Raw genomic sequence first — 16,812 nt, forward strand, 5'->3', positions numbered from 1 at the left:
TTAATGCGCAAAACTTGCCCGAAATCGATATAAAACAGGCCGTTAGAAATGGCTACGAAGCCAATTCAAATCCGAGAGCGGTTGTCAGACAGTTGGTGTATCGCGTGTGTTGGAACAGTATTTTTCGTCCCGTTGATAGTTTAAAAGGGAACGAGCGTAGGTAAATAACAGCAGCAGCAACAACGGGAGCAACAAAAGTTGTAAAAAACGCGTCAACAGCAATTCGCATAACGAAAATTGAAATGGCAATTAAAAAACCATCCATCGTTGCTGCCAGGGCCAACTGTGGGGCACACACACACGCACAGCTCCATAACTGTTGCTGTTATTGTAAATTCATTCGTTCTTTATGATTGTTTGCGTGAGTGTATGTGTGTGCCTGCGTCGTTTTGTGGCTTTGTTTCGGTTGTTGCGTTGACATTTGATAAAACAAAAGTGACAGTTGTGCACAAGTTGATGTCTTTCTATTGTATTTTGTGTTAAAAAAAAAAAAATGAGCCAGCGAATGGCAAATTTCCTACTACTCGCCTCCACATTTATATGTATATGCATATATATGGCTTGGCAGGCGGCAGGGCGTGGCAACGCACGTGGGCATCTGGTTGTCAAAATTAACACAACGATTGTGCATTGAAAGAAAGGAACGTTGACAACAGCTCTGAAGCCCTGACGTCTCGGCCACATTTCCGTTTCCGTTTGGCAAGGTTTTTTTCTCTTCTGTTTTTTGTTTTGTTCAGCTAGCGGTTAGAATTAATTTAGCGTGAGCTGAGCTCAGCTAGCAAGAAACAAATGATTTTTTGTTGGTTTCACTTCTGTCAGCCTCCCAAGCCTTCTCTCCATGCGCTGCCCGAACCTCTTGCCTGGCTTCCTGAAATAAAAATTACAAAAAAGCGCACTTAGAAAAACCCTCACACATACACAGAAATATGTATATATACATACATTGTCATTGTCCAGCTGTCACGCGTGGCACGTTGTCGTCTCAGCCAGCTCAACATCCATTTCCATTCTGCATGTGGCTCCCTCTCGCATTGTATGCCCTATCGTAGCGGGTGCTTGAGCTTTGTGGGCTCGAATGTGCACGAAACCAATGCTGATTCCTTGTTTCTTCTTAATTTGAGCACATCAGCTTATTTTCATATTCATGTTCACAATCTCGATGTAGCTAAGAGCTCTAAACTATTCTCTATCGAGCGTCTTAACTCAACCTTTTATAGTCTATTGACTTTTACCATTAGACTATAAAAAGTTCAAAGTTCAGTCAAATCTCTTTTCCGGAATATATATGATATATCTTATATTCCCATGTCAGATCATCAAGAGTTAGTTATATCTTTACTTAGGAAAATATCCAGTAGCTGCACTCTGTATAGTGTGTTACCAATGTGACCCTTTCAAAGTGTCTGTCTCTTTTGTATATCTACTTTTTTTTTGTTTTTTTGTTTTGTTTTTGATGTTGCGCTGTTTTTGTTTTTATGCATCGTCGCTTTTGTTCCGCCTTTCACAACTCGCAAACAAGGCCGAGCGAGCGTACAAACAACAATTTCTGCTGTTTCACAGAGAGTCTGCATGGAAATGGCTTTGAGTGACTTTGGCCAAAATCGCGGACGTCGTCCTGTCGCAGCCTGCCTGTTAATCGCCTTGTCACTGGTGTTCAGCGAGGCGCTGCTGTCGCCGGCTCTGGCGCAGCGTGACGAGGACGTGAGTTAATAAACCGAGCTGAGCTGCGCCACGCCTACTTAAGCAGCACATTTTTAATTGCAGTATCCACCGAGGAACGTACTCAAAATGTCCAAGCTCTTCCACGACATCTGTGTGGAGCAAACCGGCGTCAGCGAGGGTGAGTCCCACCCAGCCATCTGTCTGGCAGCTCAGAAAGCAAAGAACAAAAAAAAAAAAAAAAAAAAAAAAAAAATAATAATAATAATAATGTTAATTGCAACGCTTGCAACAATTTACAGCTGCGATCAAGGAGTTCAGTGATGGAGAAATCCATGACGATGAAAAGCTCAAGTGCTACATGAATTGTTTGTTCCACGAGTTCGAAGTGGTCGACGACGATGGCGACGTGCATTTGGAGAAGCTTTTCAGCTCGGTGCCGCACTCCATACGAGACAATCTGATGGCCATGTCCCAAGAATGCATACACCCCATAGGCGATACGCTGTGCCACAAGGCCTGGTGGTTCCATCAGTGCTGGAAGAAGGCCGATCCTAAGGCAAGTTGACACATGAAGCCTAAGATTTCTGTTTAGCTAAACAGTTTTTCTTTCTCTTTGAATAGCATTACTTCTTACCATAAAGCTGCGCTGTATTTGATTAAATTTCTAGAAGTTTAAAAATACTTTATAGCTCTATCTTAGTTGTGTATTTAGCTGGTGGCTTTAGTTTGAGTAAAAAATAAATTTGTTTACCGCAAAAATCTACAAGTTTTGCAATTTTTAAATGAAAACGATATTTGAGGCTATACCTATACTTGCGCTGAGCACTGTATGGCTGTATTGCTTTAAAGGTTTTTTCTGCACTTCTGCATGCTGCGCACATAAATCATGTTGGATCTCACATAACGTCAGAGCGAACCACAAATGGCCAGTTCTGTCAGGTTACTAGGAAAAAAGAATTCATAATACTAACAAATGATTGCTAAAATCATTAAACATCAGATTTGGTGTTGTAAAATTGATTGTTCAATGCTTAATTGATTTATTTTAAATATTAAAAAAAAAAAAAAAAAAAATGCACAGAAACGTTTTTGTAATTTAATTGATGGTTGGCCAATATCTCATCTAAAACTTCGCTTTAAGTTTTTCTTTCAGCTTTAAGCTTTCCATACGATATTTAAAATGCGCAAAGTTTTCCCCATTTTAATGGACAATCGCGCAGCTAGAAGTATTTCCATTTGAAGTCCCATCTTTCATTCAAAGCTGCCACGTTCAGCCCCCATGCAGCTCCTCGTGGCTGCACCCTCGAAAAGAGCCATTAATTCTAATATATATTAATTTAACATATATTTCTTTTCGGTCGGTCAGCCGCTCGATGGCACCTAGTCGCTCCCCTACCATGCTTTTAGTAAACTTCATTCGTTCGCCCCTTCTAAAGCAGATTTTTATTGTTTCGTCGACTTGTTGCGCAAAGCTTTTCATTTTCCGGAAAATGATTTATGTTCGCCCGTTCACACTTGTGCTTCGCTCTTTTCTTTTTTTTACGTATTGGTTTTTATTCTTATTTTTTATTATTTTTTTTCCTATAGCTGTTTAAAAAAATGTTAAAACGACATAACAAATGCGCTTTAATTTTGGCCTTGGTTGTTATTTTATTTTATTTTATTTTTTTGGGGATAATGAAAATAAAATAAAACAAATATTTTGCTGAGCTAGTTGGTTAGTATATACGTATAACTGTGTTGATCTAATAATACATCAATACCATAGCTAACGCTCATAGTGAAGAAGCGAATAAACTTGTTTTTGTTTTGGGACTTGGTTGATGAATTTTGGAATCGGTGTTAACTCTTCAAAAGTAGCCGTAGTTTTTGTTATTTTGCTTTTATAAAATTGATTTCTTTCCTTTTTTTTTTGCTTTTGTTTGATATAATTGTCAGTGGATTTAAGATGAAATCGGTGGCCTTTTGTTGTGCCCAAGAGTGTTTCATTACGGACAGCTGGCATTTCTCATCCGGCCTAACATTACTTTCAACTTAATAATAATTTCGGTGTCATTGATGCTTCGTTTTTTCTCCTATTTTTTTTTTTTTTTTTTTTTTAATTTTCACTTGATGTTTTCTCTTTTTGTCAGCCTGCTAATTTGTTAAATGGAAAATTTGAGACAGTCTTCAATGAAGTGTGACTGGCGACACTTTACGCGGCGCGCTTCATTGAAGCGGGTGGTGGGTGGGCTCATTGTGGGGCACGTTAGGGAATTGGCTCCATGGATTTCCACACGAGCTGCTTGGGCCATTTAGGCAACCAATTAGCTGCCCAAATGTTGGTTAATTTCGCTTGGATCCACTAATGACACAATCATGTAATTGAATGCCGTCTGCTTGCAGCAGCGCCATCCCCTCTGTGCCCCCTCGCACCGTCCACCGCAGCTCTCCTCAAGCGTAATTTACAATTGGCCAGCTCAAATAACTAGCCAACGGTTTTGGGGCTGACCTGTTTACGCAGGCATCTCATGCATTTGAAATTTGAGACTGACACAGTTGGCACAGCTCACTGGCATCCTGTGACCTAGTCCTGTTACTGCTCCTGCTTCAGCTTCAGCTTCTACGCCTCCTGCTGGCGCACAATTAATGGAAGTTTAACTGTTCAATTGATGCTGAGTTTTCTTTGCCCTCTCTCTCCCCGTCTCTCCCTCTCTCTCATTTATTACCTACCTCGGCCGACAATTTTCATCTTCCTTCTTTTTTTTTTTTTTTTTTTTTTTTTTTAACAGGAACAGGCTGTTCATTGTGTGTTGCCTGCAGCTTTCGTCTCAAACGTTGAGCACGCTTTGCCATTAGGGCACTTTATTCATTTTTCATTTCGCTGAATTTTCTGCGCTCTCTCAAAGTTTTTCAGTTTTCTTTTTATGCTGCCTGCTCGACTGCCCCGACTGCCTCCTGCTTTTGCACTTATTTTACGGTCTATTGTTCGTTTTGTCGGCCACGTCCAGCGCACTCGCTGGCTCGGCCTTCTGGCTGACCGGCCATTCGGCCAACCCATTCATATTTCGATTCGACATTTTTTTCTTTTTCAGATTTTTTTTTGGTGTGGAATTAAATTTGCTTCTTTACATGTAAATGTGGGTCACATAATTAACAAATCGTCCGCCAATTGGCCACAATTTTGTCTTGCCTCCCTTGCCACTGGCATTGCCAATGCTGCTGCAGCTCCTGCTGCTGCTACTCCTGCTCAACTGCTCTTCAGCTAATTCAATATGCAATGCTTGGCTGACAATTCGATTTGCATAAATTGTCGTTGAATGCAAATGCCGCAACGCGTTGCACAACCATCAAAAATTGTTTTCGATGCAACTGCAAAAAAAAAAAAAAAAAAAAAAAAAAAAAAAAAATAACAGCTTAAAAAAAGAGGAAGAGCGAAACGAAATTCCATCTAGCTGCGAGTAACTCGAAAATCGGCAAGCTAAGCGTTAACAAACAAAAGTCGATAACGAAATAGGAGAACTCTTCTCGATTTGTATAAAAAATGAAATTAGTGTGCAGCACCAGCATCAGCAACAACAACAACAATAAAACAACAACAACATCAAAAACAGAAACAGCAACAGTAACTGAATTCCGGCAAACGATGAAGCGTCAAAGGTTTACCCTATGGCCATAGGGGTTGCGGGTGTTGCCAGGAGGTGGTTAAAGGGGCGGCGGAGCAGTTTTTGTTCGCTGGACATGGGCAGCAATCAACCCTTGCTGCTCAGCGCTGCTCCGCTCTGCAGTTACGGATGTTGTGCCGCATGCTCTACTTTTTTCTTTTTTTTTTTTTTTTTTTGTTTTAATTCTTTTATTATATTTTGTGCCTCTACGATTTTTTTTTTTGTCGCTTGACGGCGGCTTGACAAGGCTTTTATCGGATTTTCGTGCTTTGCCACTGGGAACGGGTGAGAAATATTTAAAAATATGTAAAATTGGGGATTGCAAAGGGTTACGCTGGCGTTTGAGGCAACACTGCTAAATGGCCGGAATACTTAATCGTAGTTGCGGTAATAGATTCTCTGCGCCTACAAGTTATGGTCAAACGAAAATAGAAGTAGAAAATGTCGCTGATAGAAATGCTTAAAGCTAGATTACGCAAACAAATATATATGTATATGAATAATTGAAATGCAGCAACAGAGCAAGAGAACGATTTTATAACCCTTTATACGGCCTTGTTGCATATCTGCAACATACCGTTTAAATTGAGTTATTTCGCAATGGGTATCAAGAAAGTGGTATGGCAAATTTTTTTATAAGTCAGAAATATGTGTTTTTTCGATTTTTGTAGCTGGTTACACTTGTCCACATGTCTTGCCATACAAATATTAAAATTTCCCGCCAATTTAGTGAATTGTGTATATGGTGTCCAAATCAATTTTATATTTGCAAATTTTTCTAATAACAAAAATTTTTAATTTGCGAACAACTACTTTTTAAATAAGGTAACTATATTAATAATGCGTTTGTAATCAAGTTTTTGGGTTTGTTGTTGTGTATTGTGAGTAACTCTTGAATATCGGTATGTTGCAGATATGCAACAAAGTACTATTAGGACTTCTTTTTTGCACTCTCAATTTTGTTGCATTTATGCAACATACCATTTATTGTGCTTATGTTTTATATGTCACTATATACTTCTTTTGTTGTTTTGTGTCATTATGTGTTGCTATGAATTTATTTTGGATTGTCTTATGTGTTTTATGTTCTTCTTTGAGGCCGACCTACACATATTTATATTTTTGTAGACAGTATTTCTTACTTAGAAATAATGTCCGCAAGGGGATTGACACCTTCGGAAATCGCAAGATTTTTTAATAGTTTGGAGAGCGAGGACGAATTCGATTTTTCTGCCAATGAAGAAAGTGATTTCGTATGAAAAGATACAACCCGAACAAACCTCATAAATGGGGATATAGAATTTATGTTCTTATCGGTCATTCAGGCTTCTGCTATAAGTTTGAGATAGATTCAGGAAATGAAAACAAAGTTTTGCCTAACGAACCAGATCTAGGTGCGGCATCAAACTGTGTTGTTAGAATGGTCAGAGAAGTGCCCAGGCATCAGAACTTTCGAATTTATTTTGACAATTTTTTCAATTCATTGCCCCTTTTGAAATACTTAGCGGATGAAGGAATTTTAGCTTTGGGTACTATTCGAAGAAACAGAATTCCAAATAACAAAACAATTGATAATATTAATTTGAAGAAGCATCCAAGGGGTACGTCTGTAGAATATGTCGCTGATTTTGACGGAGTTGACATATCAGTAACATCATGGGTGGATAATAAAGTCGTATCATTGGCATCCAACTATGCTGGAATACTACCAGAGGACAAAGCACTTCGATTCAACAAAGCCAAAAAGAAATACGTAGAGATTGACCGACCCTTTGCAGTAGCACAATACAATAGCTATATGGGAGGTGTTGATCTGATTGACAGCATTATTGGAAGATATAAAATTTTACTAAGAAGTAGACGCTGGCAGGTTCGCATTTTTTACCATCTACTCGACTTGACAGTGAGTAATGCTTGGCTTTTGTACAAACGCGTTCATAAGGCGAATGCATCAAGCACTAAACTCTTAGGATCTTCCGAGTTTCGAATAAATATTGCAGAGGTGCTAACAAAAATTGATACCAAATCAATAATGGGAAAAAGAAGTTCTATGCTCGAGAACGAATTGCAGCAAAAAAACAAAGAGGTCCTACGCAACGCGTGCCAAATCGAATGGTACGGCAGGATGAATTTGGACATTGGCCTTTGTGGGGTGAAAAACGAATAAGGTGCAAGTACCCGAAGTGTACGGGATTCTCGCAAGTAATGTGTGGGAAATGTGAAGTGGCCTTATGTTTCAACAAGAGAAACAATTGTTTTAAAAATTTCCACTTAAATTAAAGTTTAATAAATATATTATTAAGATAAATAGTCGTATAGTCATTAAGTAAATATACTAATATGTTAAATAGTTTAAGAAAATCCAAATTAAATATTACGTTCTTCTAAATACCCAGAGAACTATCAGTAATTTTTTTTCCCCTTAAGCACATCTGTTGCATATCTGCAACAAATCCTTTTTCCTTTATAAAATCGTACTGAATAAAAATTTTGAAAAACGAAAAAAAAGTGTATTTTTTATTTTCAGTTTTCTATCTAATAAAAAAAATCGCATCAAAATCGGACGTGGTGCCATATAAAGGGATAAGGGAGAAAGAGTTTTTTTATAGTGAAAATCAAACTTATTATTATTATTTTTTTTTTCACTCTCGATATGAATCTTCTGCACGCAGTAAATCAAAAAGTTTCTTTTTAAAGAGGTCGGATATTTCGTTTAATAGTAATAATTGTAAAGTCTTGCACTCCTTTTACAAATTTTCATTGCTTTTGCCCTTTGCTCGCTCTTTAGTCTCTTCCTTTGCTGTTTAATTTGTGTTGTGTTTTTTATTGCTTTAGCAAAATGTAATGGCATCAACACTCTGACAAAATCGTGTCAAATGGCTTTTGAGCAATTACATTGAAAATTGCATTCACATTTACAATCAGAGTTAATGGCAGGCGCTGCGCTGCGCTGCGTCGCATGCAGCATTTAATAATTGCGCATACGCAACGTTGCACTTTAAAGAGGCCGCATTTGAAGTGGAAAAGAACTTCGTGCACAGACCGGGCCTCACATTAGCAACTCGACTCGAGAATCTGTTGCATGTATGTTGCAAATATGTGCGACGAGTGTGAGTGTGTGTGTGTACATAGATTACGGCCATGCTGCTAGTGTCTTGTCCATTGTCTTTTGTTCGCATTTTAACTGCAGCATTATAAAAGGGGCCAGGCGACATGCCTGGGCCAACTTTGTGTCCAAGTTGCCCGCGGGTGCCTTCATCTAGCAGCAGCAACAACAGCCTGACAAGCAGCAGCATGGCAAACGGCGTTTCTAGTCAAATTAACCTGCATAGTTTAATACTTGCATGCCTTTGTTGTTCCACGCTGGCACGCTGGCACGTTGCCCCGTTGCCCCGTTTCCCCGTTGCCCCGTCGCATTGTTGCCGTTTGTTGTTATTGCAGCATACACGTATTGTTATTGCTGCTCGACAACATTAGCAGAACTTCAACAAAACTCGTCGCAACATACAAGAATCTCTACCAACACAAACACACACACACACAAACACATATATAGGCAGACATGTGCTGCATGAATTACTCATCAAGTTGGGCCCCCGAGCCTGATTTCTAACCTGAATCCAAACTGGACTTAAGGCAAAGCACCTGGGCTGATCGTGTGTGTGACAAAACAGAGAATGGTTCAGCTTTAAGATGGCAATTAGGTAAATAGAATATTTCATCAATGTCTAAGTCGTATATATTAATATCTGATATAAATGTAACAGAAGTTCGAGTCGGAAATCTCCTGACTCACCAATGTCAATAGAGCGTAGACTTTAGATAATTTTCTGCAACTTCATTGATAATTAATTAAATAAGAAAACAAAAATCAATACTGATTTCCAAGCAATTTGACATAGACCAAAGTAATTTAATTGTCTACTTCAATGATTTGCTTAAATATTTAATTTTGTTTATTTCTGCGCCGCAATAGTCACTTGAGGCTGTTCTGATCATAAGTAAATTGATGATTTATCAGTTAGCCAGTGCTATTGAACACACTTCATTATTTATTCAACGACTTTGTCGTTTTTTTTTTTTTTTTTTTTTTTTTTTGCGATTGTCAGCAGCGACCAAGCGAATTGTTGTCAAGCGTTCTTCCACTTCCGTTCGTCCCTTATGCTAAGGACCTGCTCGTTGTAATTGTATGCAAACAATGTTGTCGACTCTCATGTTCTATGTAAATAAACTGGCAGTTAAATGCTAAACAAGGCACAGACCTCAGCAGCATTGCAGACCCCCATTGGCCCCCATTCAGATGGTGGAGACGTTCTCGTATGGTCAGTTCCTTTCCACTGGAGCAAATGTTAATGAATCAAAGGCAATGAGGGGCAACAAAATTTGGCTCCAACTACAAAGAGCAAGAGCAGCAAACGTACGCAGTCACGCCCACAGCTGTTGGAGTGATGACGGGCGATGGGGCAGAGGAAGAAGCAGGGGCAGGGGCAGGGACTGCCAGCTGATAACGAGGCAACGCGCCCGCCAAAGTCATGCATAATTAATCATTTGTAAATTATAGAGCTGTACACACTTTCAAACACACTCACACAAACACACACGCACACAAGTGTACGCGCGCGAGCTTGGCGCCATTTATGTAATATGCATGTACACACACATTTGACACCTGCAAAAGTTATTAGCGCCAAGGGCAAGTAATTGCCTTTGTTCGCACCGAAGTTGTTTGGCTATCTGTGTGTGTGTGTGTGAGCGTTTGTATTTTTTTTTTTGGCTATATTTCCCTTCATACTTTTTTTGCTGTGCTCATTATGAGGTGGGCGTGTGCATGGCGCCCACGTCATGACGGCGATGTCAGCGACAGTTATATAAATGAACTTTTCCCACACACACACGCACACTCAGGCACACACACACACACACTAGAGCAGCTGGTGTAGTGTGTTGGCCATAGTTCAAATGGATGCATCTCGCGTTGGCTCAGCATCTCTCGCACTCCGGTTCGTCTGTCTTTGCTACAAATGCCAGGATATGCCTGGCCAGCTGCGTAAGTATGTGCTTGTGTATGCATTTGCTGCTGTATGTGTTTATGCGTGTGTGTGTGCTAGGGTGTGTGCCAGAGTACTTGTGCTACTGTGCCATGTTTGCTGCGGAACAGGAAATGAGCACCTGCTGCTTATTTATATTTTCCGCTCACTTGAATGTAAAATTACATGATATTTTCTCTTTATATATATATTTCTTGTATTCGTTTTTTTTTTTTTTTTTTTTTTTTTGTATTTGTTGTACTCTTACATTTGCTGCTGCTGCTGCTGCTGCTGCTCGCCGTCTGGGCAATTTTTGTGTGAAAATATTTTTAGTGGCACATTTGAAGACAGCTGGGGCGCCACACAGCCAAGTTGCGCGGCGCGCCAAAATTAATGCGTGCATTTAAGAATCCGGCGCTGAGATCACGGCGACTTGCTTCAGCTCAACTGCAGCCAACTGTTAAAGTATTGAATATTAAATAATAAGCGCAATTAAAACAAATTTCCAAGTTGAGAAGTTTATGCTGCATGCATATTTAAATTATTTATTATAATACCAATCGGTTGTTTATATGTATAATTAATATTCTGACATTTATGGAGCATTCAAATATCACTTTCAACTTTATCCATGATTGTTATATATATATGTTCCCCCAACTTATTTTCCGTTCTGTGTTATTCTTCTGAAGCATGAAAAAATATATTAAATCAAATTTCTGTAATCTGTAGTCTGAAAGTATTTCATAAATGAAATTATATATCTAAGAACAAATTTTAGAATTGTTTCTACAACAACTATAGACTTAATAATAAATGGCAAAATCTTCAATTTTATCGTAATCTAAGCAACATATTTTGATAAATGTTCAGTTTAAAGATTTGAAACATAATAACATATGTCTATATTATCGATAACTTCCAGCTCTTTAAACTCTGTCAAATTTGCCGTTTCATTATGAATTGTAAAACAATTCACCGAAATGCTGTCTCAATTGTTATTTACATTTTCTCATCATTAGGGCATCAACGACTTTCTTTTGGAACTTAAGCCAGCATCCAGACGAGCCTAAGCAGTGATTAAGCTGCCGTAACAGCGAGCATTAAAAAAGGCCCAAACAAGTTGATTTGTCGCCTACAATCTAGACGCTATTGCCGGCAGAGGGCTGAGTGTGTCTTTATTTCATTTTATTTCCATTGCTCTTACATGTTTATTCCTTGGCTAATAGGCTTATCTAATATAATTTAGAGGCAATTAATGTAGGGAAATTCTTGCTCAAATATTTCAGACCAAAACAATTTCCACACCCCATTTCCGAGAAAATAGTAGTAGAATGTTAGTGATCAATAGAGTTAGCTTAACGAAATTTTCAGCAAAATTGAAACTTGCATCTCTGATGTTATTTAGCTGAATATTGATTGCTTTACGGGTATTCAGATTTTATTTTGCGCTTTTTCTTCTGCCCTTGGACTTGACATGGCTCCCATTGACGCATACCTAATGCAACTCTGCTGCGAATATTAGTTAGTTATTTGTAGAAAATATACGCGTATAAAGTTTGCCAACAATTTTTGTTAAAAATGCCAGTAAAGAATAAAGCGAACAAAATCTACCAAAATGTGGACTGTTTCTGTTGCAATGTGGCAGCCACTGTGGATGCTGTGTTGCCTGCCACCGGAGCAAGTGGCAAATGCGACTGACTGCCAAAAACGTTGCCCTCTCATATGTGAGTACAACGCATACGTTGTAGTAGCATTTGTTGCTTACACATACCCTGTATGCATTCGGAGAACTCATAGGGGCTGATAGGAGTGACAGATGGAAGAGAGCGAAAGATGAAATTTTATCTGCTGAATCAAACTTGAAATTTGATTGAGACTTTTTGTTGTCTATTTCTATAATTCAATTATATATTTTATTTCACTTCATTTGTTTTAATAGCTTCTCTCAGTCTTCTAATCATGTGTAATAAAACATCTTCATATCCGACCTGCAGGGTGTGTGCTAGTCGTGCACTGCCCTTCTGGAGCTCTCTTATTTGCTGTTGCTGTTAAAGTTGTTTGTTGTTTATTTAACTTTGTTTTTTTGTAGCCAGTGTTGTTGCTGTTGCTATTGTTGCTTATGGCACATAAATTGTTGCAGCTTTTGAATTTAAGCCAACAATTTGTTTGCTGGTCAGCCAACAGAGTCGGCGGCCAGCGTTTCAGAGCATATGAAATTATGCGCCAGTTAATTGCAGTTGCTATTGTTGTTGCTATTGCTGTTGTTGATTGCGCTTATTGGTTAGCAGGATAATCAAAAGTGCAACTTTTTCAACTGTGCTGCAGACCGCATGAAAGTTTAATTACAAATTGCACAGTTTTTGGCCAGAGCCAAACACCAAAACTGTGGCCCATGTGCGTGGATGGCGAACAGGAGCGAACAGGAGCGATCAGGCCACATTTAAGAGTGAATTTAAGCTGGGTCATAATTAAACAGAGGCAGCTGGGTAAGTTTTAAATGCGCCTTCTTAATATTACCTGGCTCCTAATCAGGCTCTCTTTACACCTGCATAAGCAGCGAGGGGTCGTTGACGAGGGCGTGGGCGAGGGCGAGGGGGGGAGCGCCTCATTAAAAATAACAGTGTGCTGCAGTGCAAACAAGCCGCTCGTCTTGCAGTTGTAAGAACAATTTTTATATAATTTTCTTGCACTCGCTTTATGCAAGCTAATCCTTTTAGGAGGTGGTCGGGTCTTGAGGCGCTAACTTAATTTGCTTGCAGCATAATTGCAGCAGCAGGAGTAGCAGCAGCAACTGACTGAGTTGTTAGTCAAAGTTTTGTACGTCTAATTGTAGGCGTCATTATTTGACTTGGCTAAGGGCTTGCCAAGCTTGCCAAGCTTTCCGAGGGTCCCAGCAGTGTTCAACGCACCGCACCGCAGCCATCCATCCATCCATCCATTCGTCCATTCGTCCTCCATATCCATCTCTCTTCTCTTACTATCTGTGGCAAACAATTACAATAATTATAATTTAAATTAAAGCTCATCTAGTCGTGTCGCTTTGGCTTTAACGTTTCATTTAATATTTAGCCGAAATGTAGTCGAGCCCATAAATCAATGCCAAACAACAGGCTTGAGCTGGGGGCGTGCGAGTGTTGTACACCCATATGAATACTCAAGTGTCTCGACGCAACAAATGGGACAAATTTCCATTTCTATCCAATGCTGCATAAATGGCACATAATTTACGATACCGTTATGTGGCAGCAGAGCAGCAGCGCAGCAGCGGGGCTGAGCTGCTCAGCTAACCAAACATGCAGCAAACCCGTCCAAAATGCTGCTAACAATATTAGTTAGCGTGTGGCAGCAGCAGCAACACCAACAACAACAACAACAACAAGTGCTCCGGCCAAAGTTTACATTTATGTGTGTGTATGTGTGTGAGTGTGTGTACGGCCGGCGTCAATGTGTGAAGTAATTAATTACAAAGCAACTGATGTGAATCTCTGTGTGTGTGCGTGTGTGTGTACGTCTGCCTGTTCGTGCGCCTGTGTGTGTGTGCTGTAAGTTTTCGTGTGCTTGCGTATTGGATTATGATGCATGATCATGTATATGTTGCGCATTGTCACACGCACACTTGCCCACAGCACGCACACACTGGGGACTGTAGCGTTATCTAGGTTTAGGTATAGATGTAAGCTGTGACCGAAATGGGATTGATTTACACATCAGGTGAGAAATGAACGCGTCGGAGAGCCCAGATGCATTTCATTAATTATCAGCTTGAGGCGGAGCATTTTTTAATCATTTTCCGTACTCCCCTCTCTCTCTCTCCGACTCCGTTAAAACTTAAAGCTTTCCGCATTTAATATTATATTGGTCACAGATTGCTTTACTTATATTTTTCTCTCTCATCAAATCTTTATTTGCACAGCTTTAGGGATTTTCTTTTACTGTAGCTGGAGCTGAAAAGCTGCTTTAAAGTAAAGCCTATCTTACTTCTCATTCTTCTGTACTTTACTTCGTATGCAAAACATTTCAAGATTAAAGCTTCAAATCGGCTTTAAGTATAAGCTAGCAGAGCGATTGTGTGCGACAAAAGTAAAGGGATTTCGGCAAAGATTGTGAAGCATATATGTTCTTGAGCAATATGAAACAAATACAGCAAAAACTTCCCAGATCAAGAAATTATACATTTTAGCTAACATAAAAACAACCTGGCCTGGTAAACAAACCCATTTTTATTAGCAATATATTCAGCTGGTCTACCTGCTGTTGTCTTTATATTCCTAAGCCATAGCCGAGAGCCATATCTGAGCGATAAAAGTGGAGTTAAGTACTATCAGGAATTATATTCTCTAAGACAGCTACTCAATACTCGTTGTCATTAATCCAAAGTAAAATGAAAATTTGGATTTACTATCTTATCAGTTATTTACAGTTGAGGGGTTCTTAGCGGTATTTCTCATTTGTATTCATGAATCTCGTAGCTGACATCAATTGGAATCTTATTTGGTACTTGAAAAGTATTTCTCAAGTAAAAGTTGGCAAGAAAAATAAACGGATGTGTAATTAATAAGTTGATATAATGCAATCGCATTATGCTTAAATCAATTCCATTATATCAATGGAGGACAGAGCACAGTCTGGGGCACACAAACATATCTCATTAGCACGACAACTGTGGGCGTTGTCTTTTTCGAGTGCTAATTATATTCATCAGTGTCATGAGCAATTCGATTTAAAATGGCGGCTGTGGGTTTGAAAGATATTTATGAAAGCCACACACGTGATATACGCACAAACACACACACCAGCACACCCACGCACATACATGCACATGAACTCGGCTTGAAAAAATAAATAAAAAGTCGTCACGGCTGCGTATCGCTGCGTGCGGGTCTCTTGGCAGCGGGCAGCGAATAGCTGCGGGCGTCTGCACCGTGTGTGTATGTGTGTGTGCGTGTGTGTGAGGCACATTTAAATTAATCACAGTAAAAGTGAATTGCCCAAAACAATGTAATATCCCGTTCAAGGGCCGCTGGGAGCTGTGCGGGGCAAAGTGTGTCAAACAAACAAAAATCTGTAAATGCTAGCAAAACCCCAAGCCCCAGAGCCTAGGCCTGAGTCCGTGACGAGGCCAAAACACAACTGTCACTGTATGTGTGTTAGTTCATGCATGCTAGCCGTATGCGTGCGTGTGTGTGTGTGTGTGTGTGTGTGTGTGCGTGCGGTTGCTCAAATTAAAACAAAGTGTCGTGCGTTTGATGAAAATGTAACGCGCTTTGGTGCTGCCAATGCCAATGCGAGCGTCGCAGTCGGCGTCGCAGTCGGCGTCGCACATAAATGCTAATTGGCTTAAATGTGCGTGTGCACATGTGTGTGTGCGAGTGTGTGCGAGTGGCTGTAAATGTGTATGGGCGTGTGCTGCTCGTCCCTTGGGTAAGCTTTTTCCATAAGCGCCGCCGGTGGCGACTGCGGCTGCCTCCACATTTTCAGGTGTTCAAACTAAAACATTTTATAGTTTGGTTAATTGTCAAAGCTGTGCGGCAGCCAAAAAATACCAACAAAAAAGACGGCTGAGCGGGCATGCGGCAGACCGGGGTTGCCCCAAACCTTTTATGACTTAATTATTCGTTGGTTTCTGTGGCAGCCTGCGTGGTTATTGAGTCTATGGAACAGCATGAAACTGATACAAAGAAGCGGGCAGACAGACAGACAGATAGAAAGGGCGGCCGCACTAGCTATTGTTGAGAGCGTGCAGGGTTTGCTTTGCGTGACACGATGATGACACGAGATGAGGCATTAGATATACGAAATATTGCATTGACTAACTGAGTTATATAGAGGTGAGATCTAGGTATATATATCTTGGTATTGATCTAGGAAAATTTGTATTTGGATTGGAATATAAAATGTTATAAAAAAAATGTTTTTAAAATTTTGAATAAATTCAAAGAAAAATTTTTATATAAATTTAAATACTAAAATATAAATGATATATTTATTTAATATAAAATAAAAGCAAATAAATGAAACTATTTAACAAAGAAATAAGTAATAAACTTGTTCGACATAATTTTAAATTACTGAAAGATACAAATATTTTTAAAAATTTATTGGATTTGATTGTTGATTACAAATGTACAAATTATTAAATGCAGATGTTCCATTTATTTACTCACATGTAATACAAATCATAAGCAATAATAAAATTTTGTTGGTTTATTTTTATAAAATAAAACATCAGAAGTAAAATTACAAGTAGTTTAAAATATATATAAATAATTCAAAATAACAATTGTTTGTCTAGATTTAAGTATTTTTAAAATTTTCATATACTACTCTTATCAAGATTGTGCGTCGTCTCACTTAAACTCTCATATAAGAAAGTACTCAGCACGAGGCCAGCTCCATGCAGAACTATGAGAGTCGACGGCAAGTGGCATAAAAAGAACTGAGCGAAAGTGCACATAAAACAGAGCAAGAAGCGTAAA

General features: G+C 39.2%; 1 protein-coding gene across 2 annotated transcripts; it reads left to right on the plus strand.

Annotated features, from left to right (window-relative positions):
• The first annotated feature begins 54 nt into the window (after positions 1-54).
• On the plus strand, positions 55-2,421 carry LOC6573123 (general odorant-binding protein 83a). Of its 2 annotated transcripts, none has more exons than XM_001999178.4 (5): positions 55-160; positions 1,561-1,701; positions 1,765-1,840; positions 1,962-2,218; positions 2,284-2,421. In XM_001999178.4, the coding sequence occupies exons 2-5, from the start codon at positions 1,570-1,572 to the stop codon at positions 2,299-2,301; spliced, it is 483 nt and encodes a 160-aa protein (XP_001999214.2). In that variant the 5' UTR covers positions 55-160; positions 1,561-1,569; the 3' UTR covers positions 2,302-2,421. The 2 variants fall into 2 exon arrangements, with proteins under 2 accessions (XP_001999214.2, XP_032589707.1); XM_032733816.2 differs by having other exon boundaries at positions 73-160; positions 1,520-1,701.
• The last annotated feature ends 14,391 nt before the right edge of the window (positions 2,422-16,812 follow it).

This window comes from Drosophila mojavensis, unplaced genomic scaffold, assembly GCF_018153725.1.
Source record: "Drosophila mojavensis isolate 15081-1352.22 unplaced genomic scaffold, ASM1815372v1 contig_16, whole genome shotgun sequence".
Taxonomy (NCBI): domain Eukaryota; kingdom Metazoa; phylum Arthropoda; class Insecta; order Diptera; family Drosophilidae; genus Drosophila; species Drosophila mojavensis.

Excerpts from the sequence above, each read along its gene's own strand:
- LOC6573123 (XM_001999178.4), top strand. The coding sequence starts at position 1,570 with ATGGAAATGGCTTTGAGTGACTTTGGCCAAAATCGCGGACGTCGTCCT. Across the intron at positions 1,702-1,764 it reads TGGCGCAGCGTGACGAGGAC|TATCCACCGAGGAACGTACT; the intron begins GTGAGTTAATAA and ends TTTTAATTGCAG. Across the intron at positions 1,841-1,961 it reads GCAAACCGGCGTCAGCGAGG|CTGCGATCAAGGAGTTCAGT; the intron begins GTGAGTCCCACC and ends AACAATTTACAG.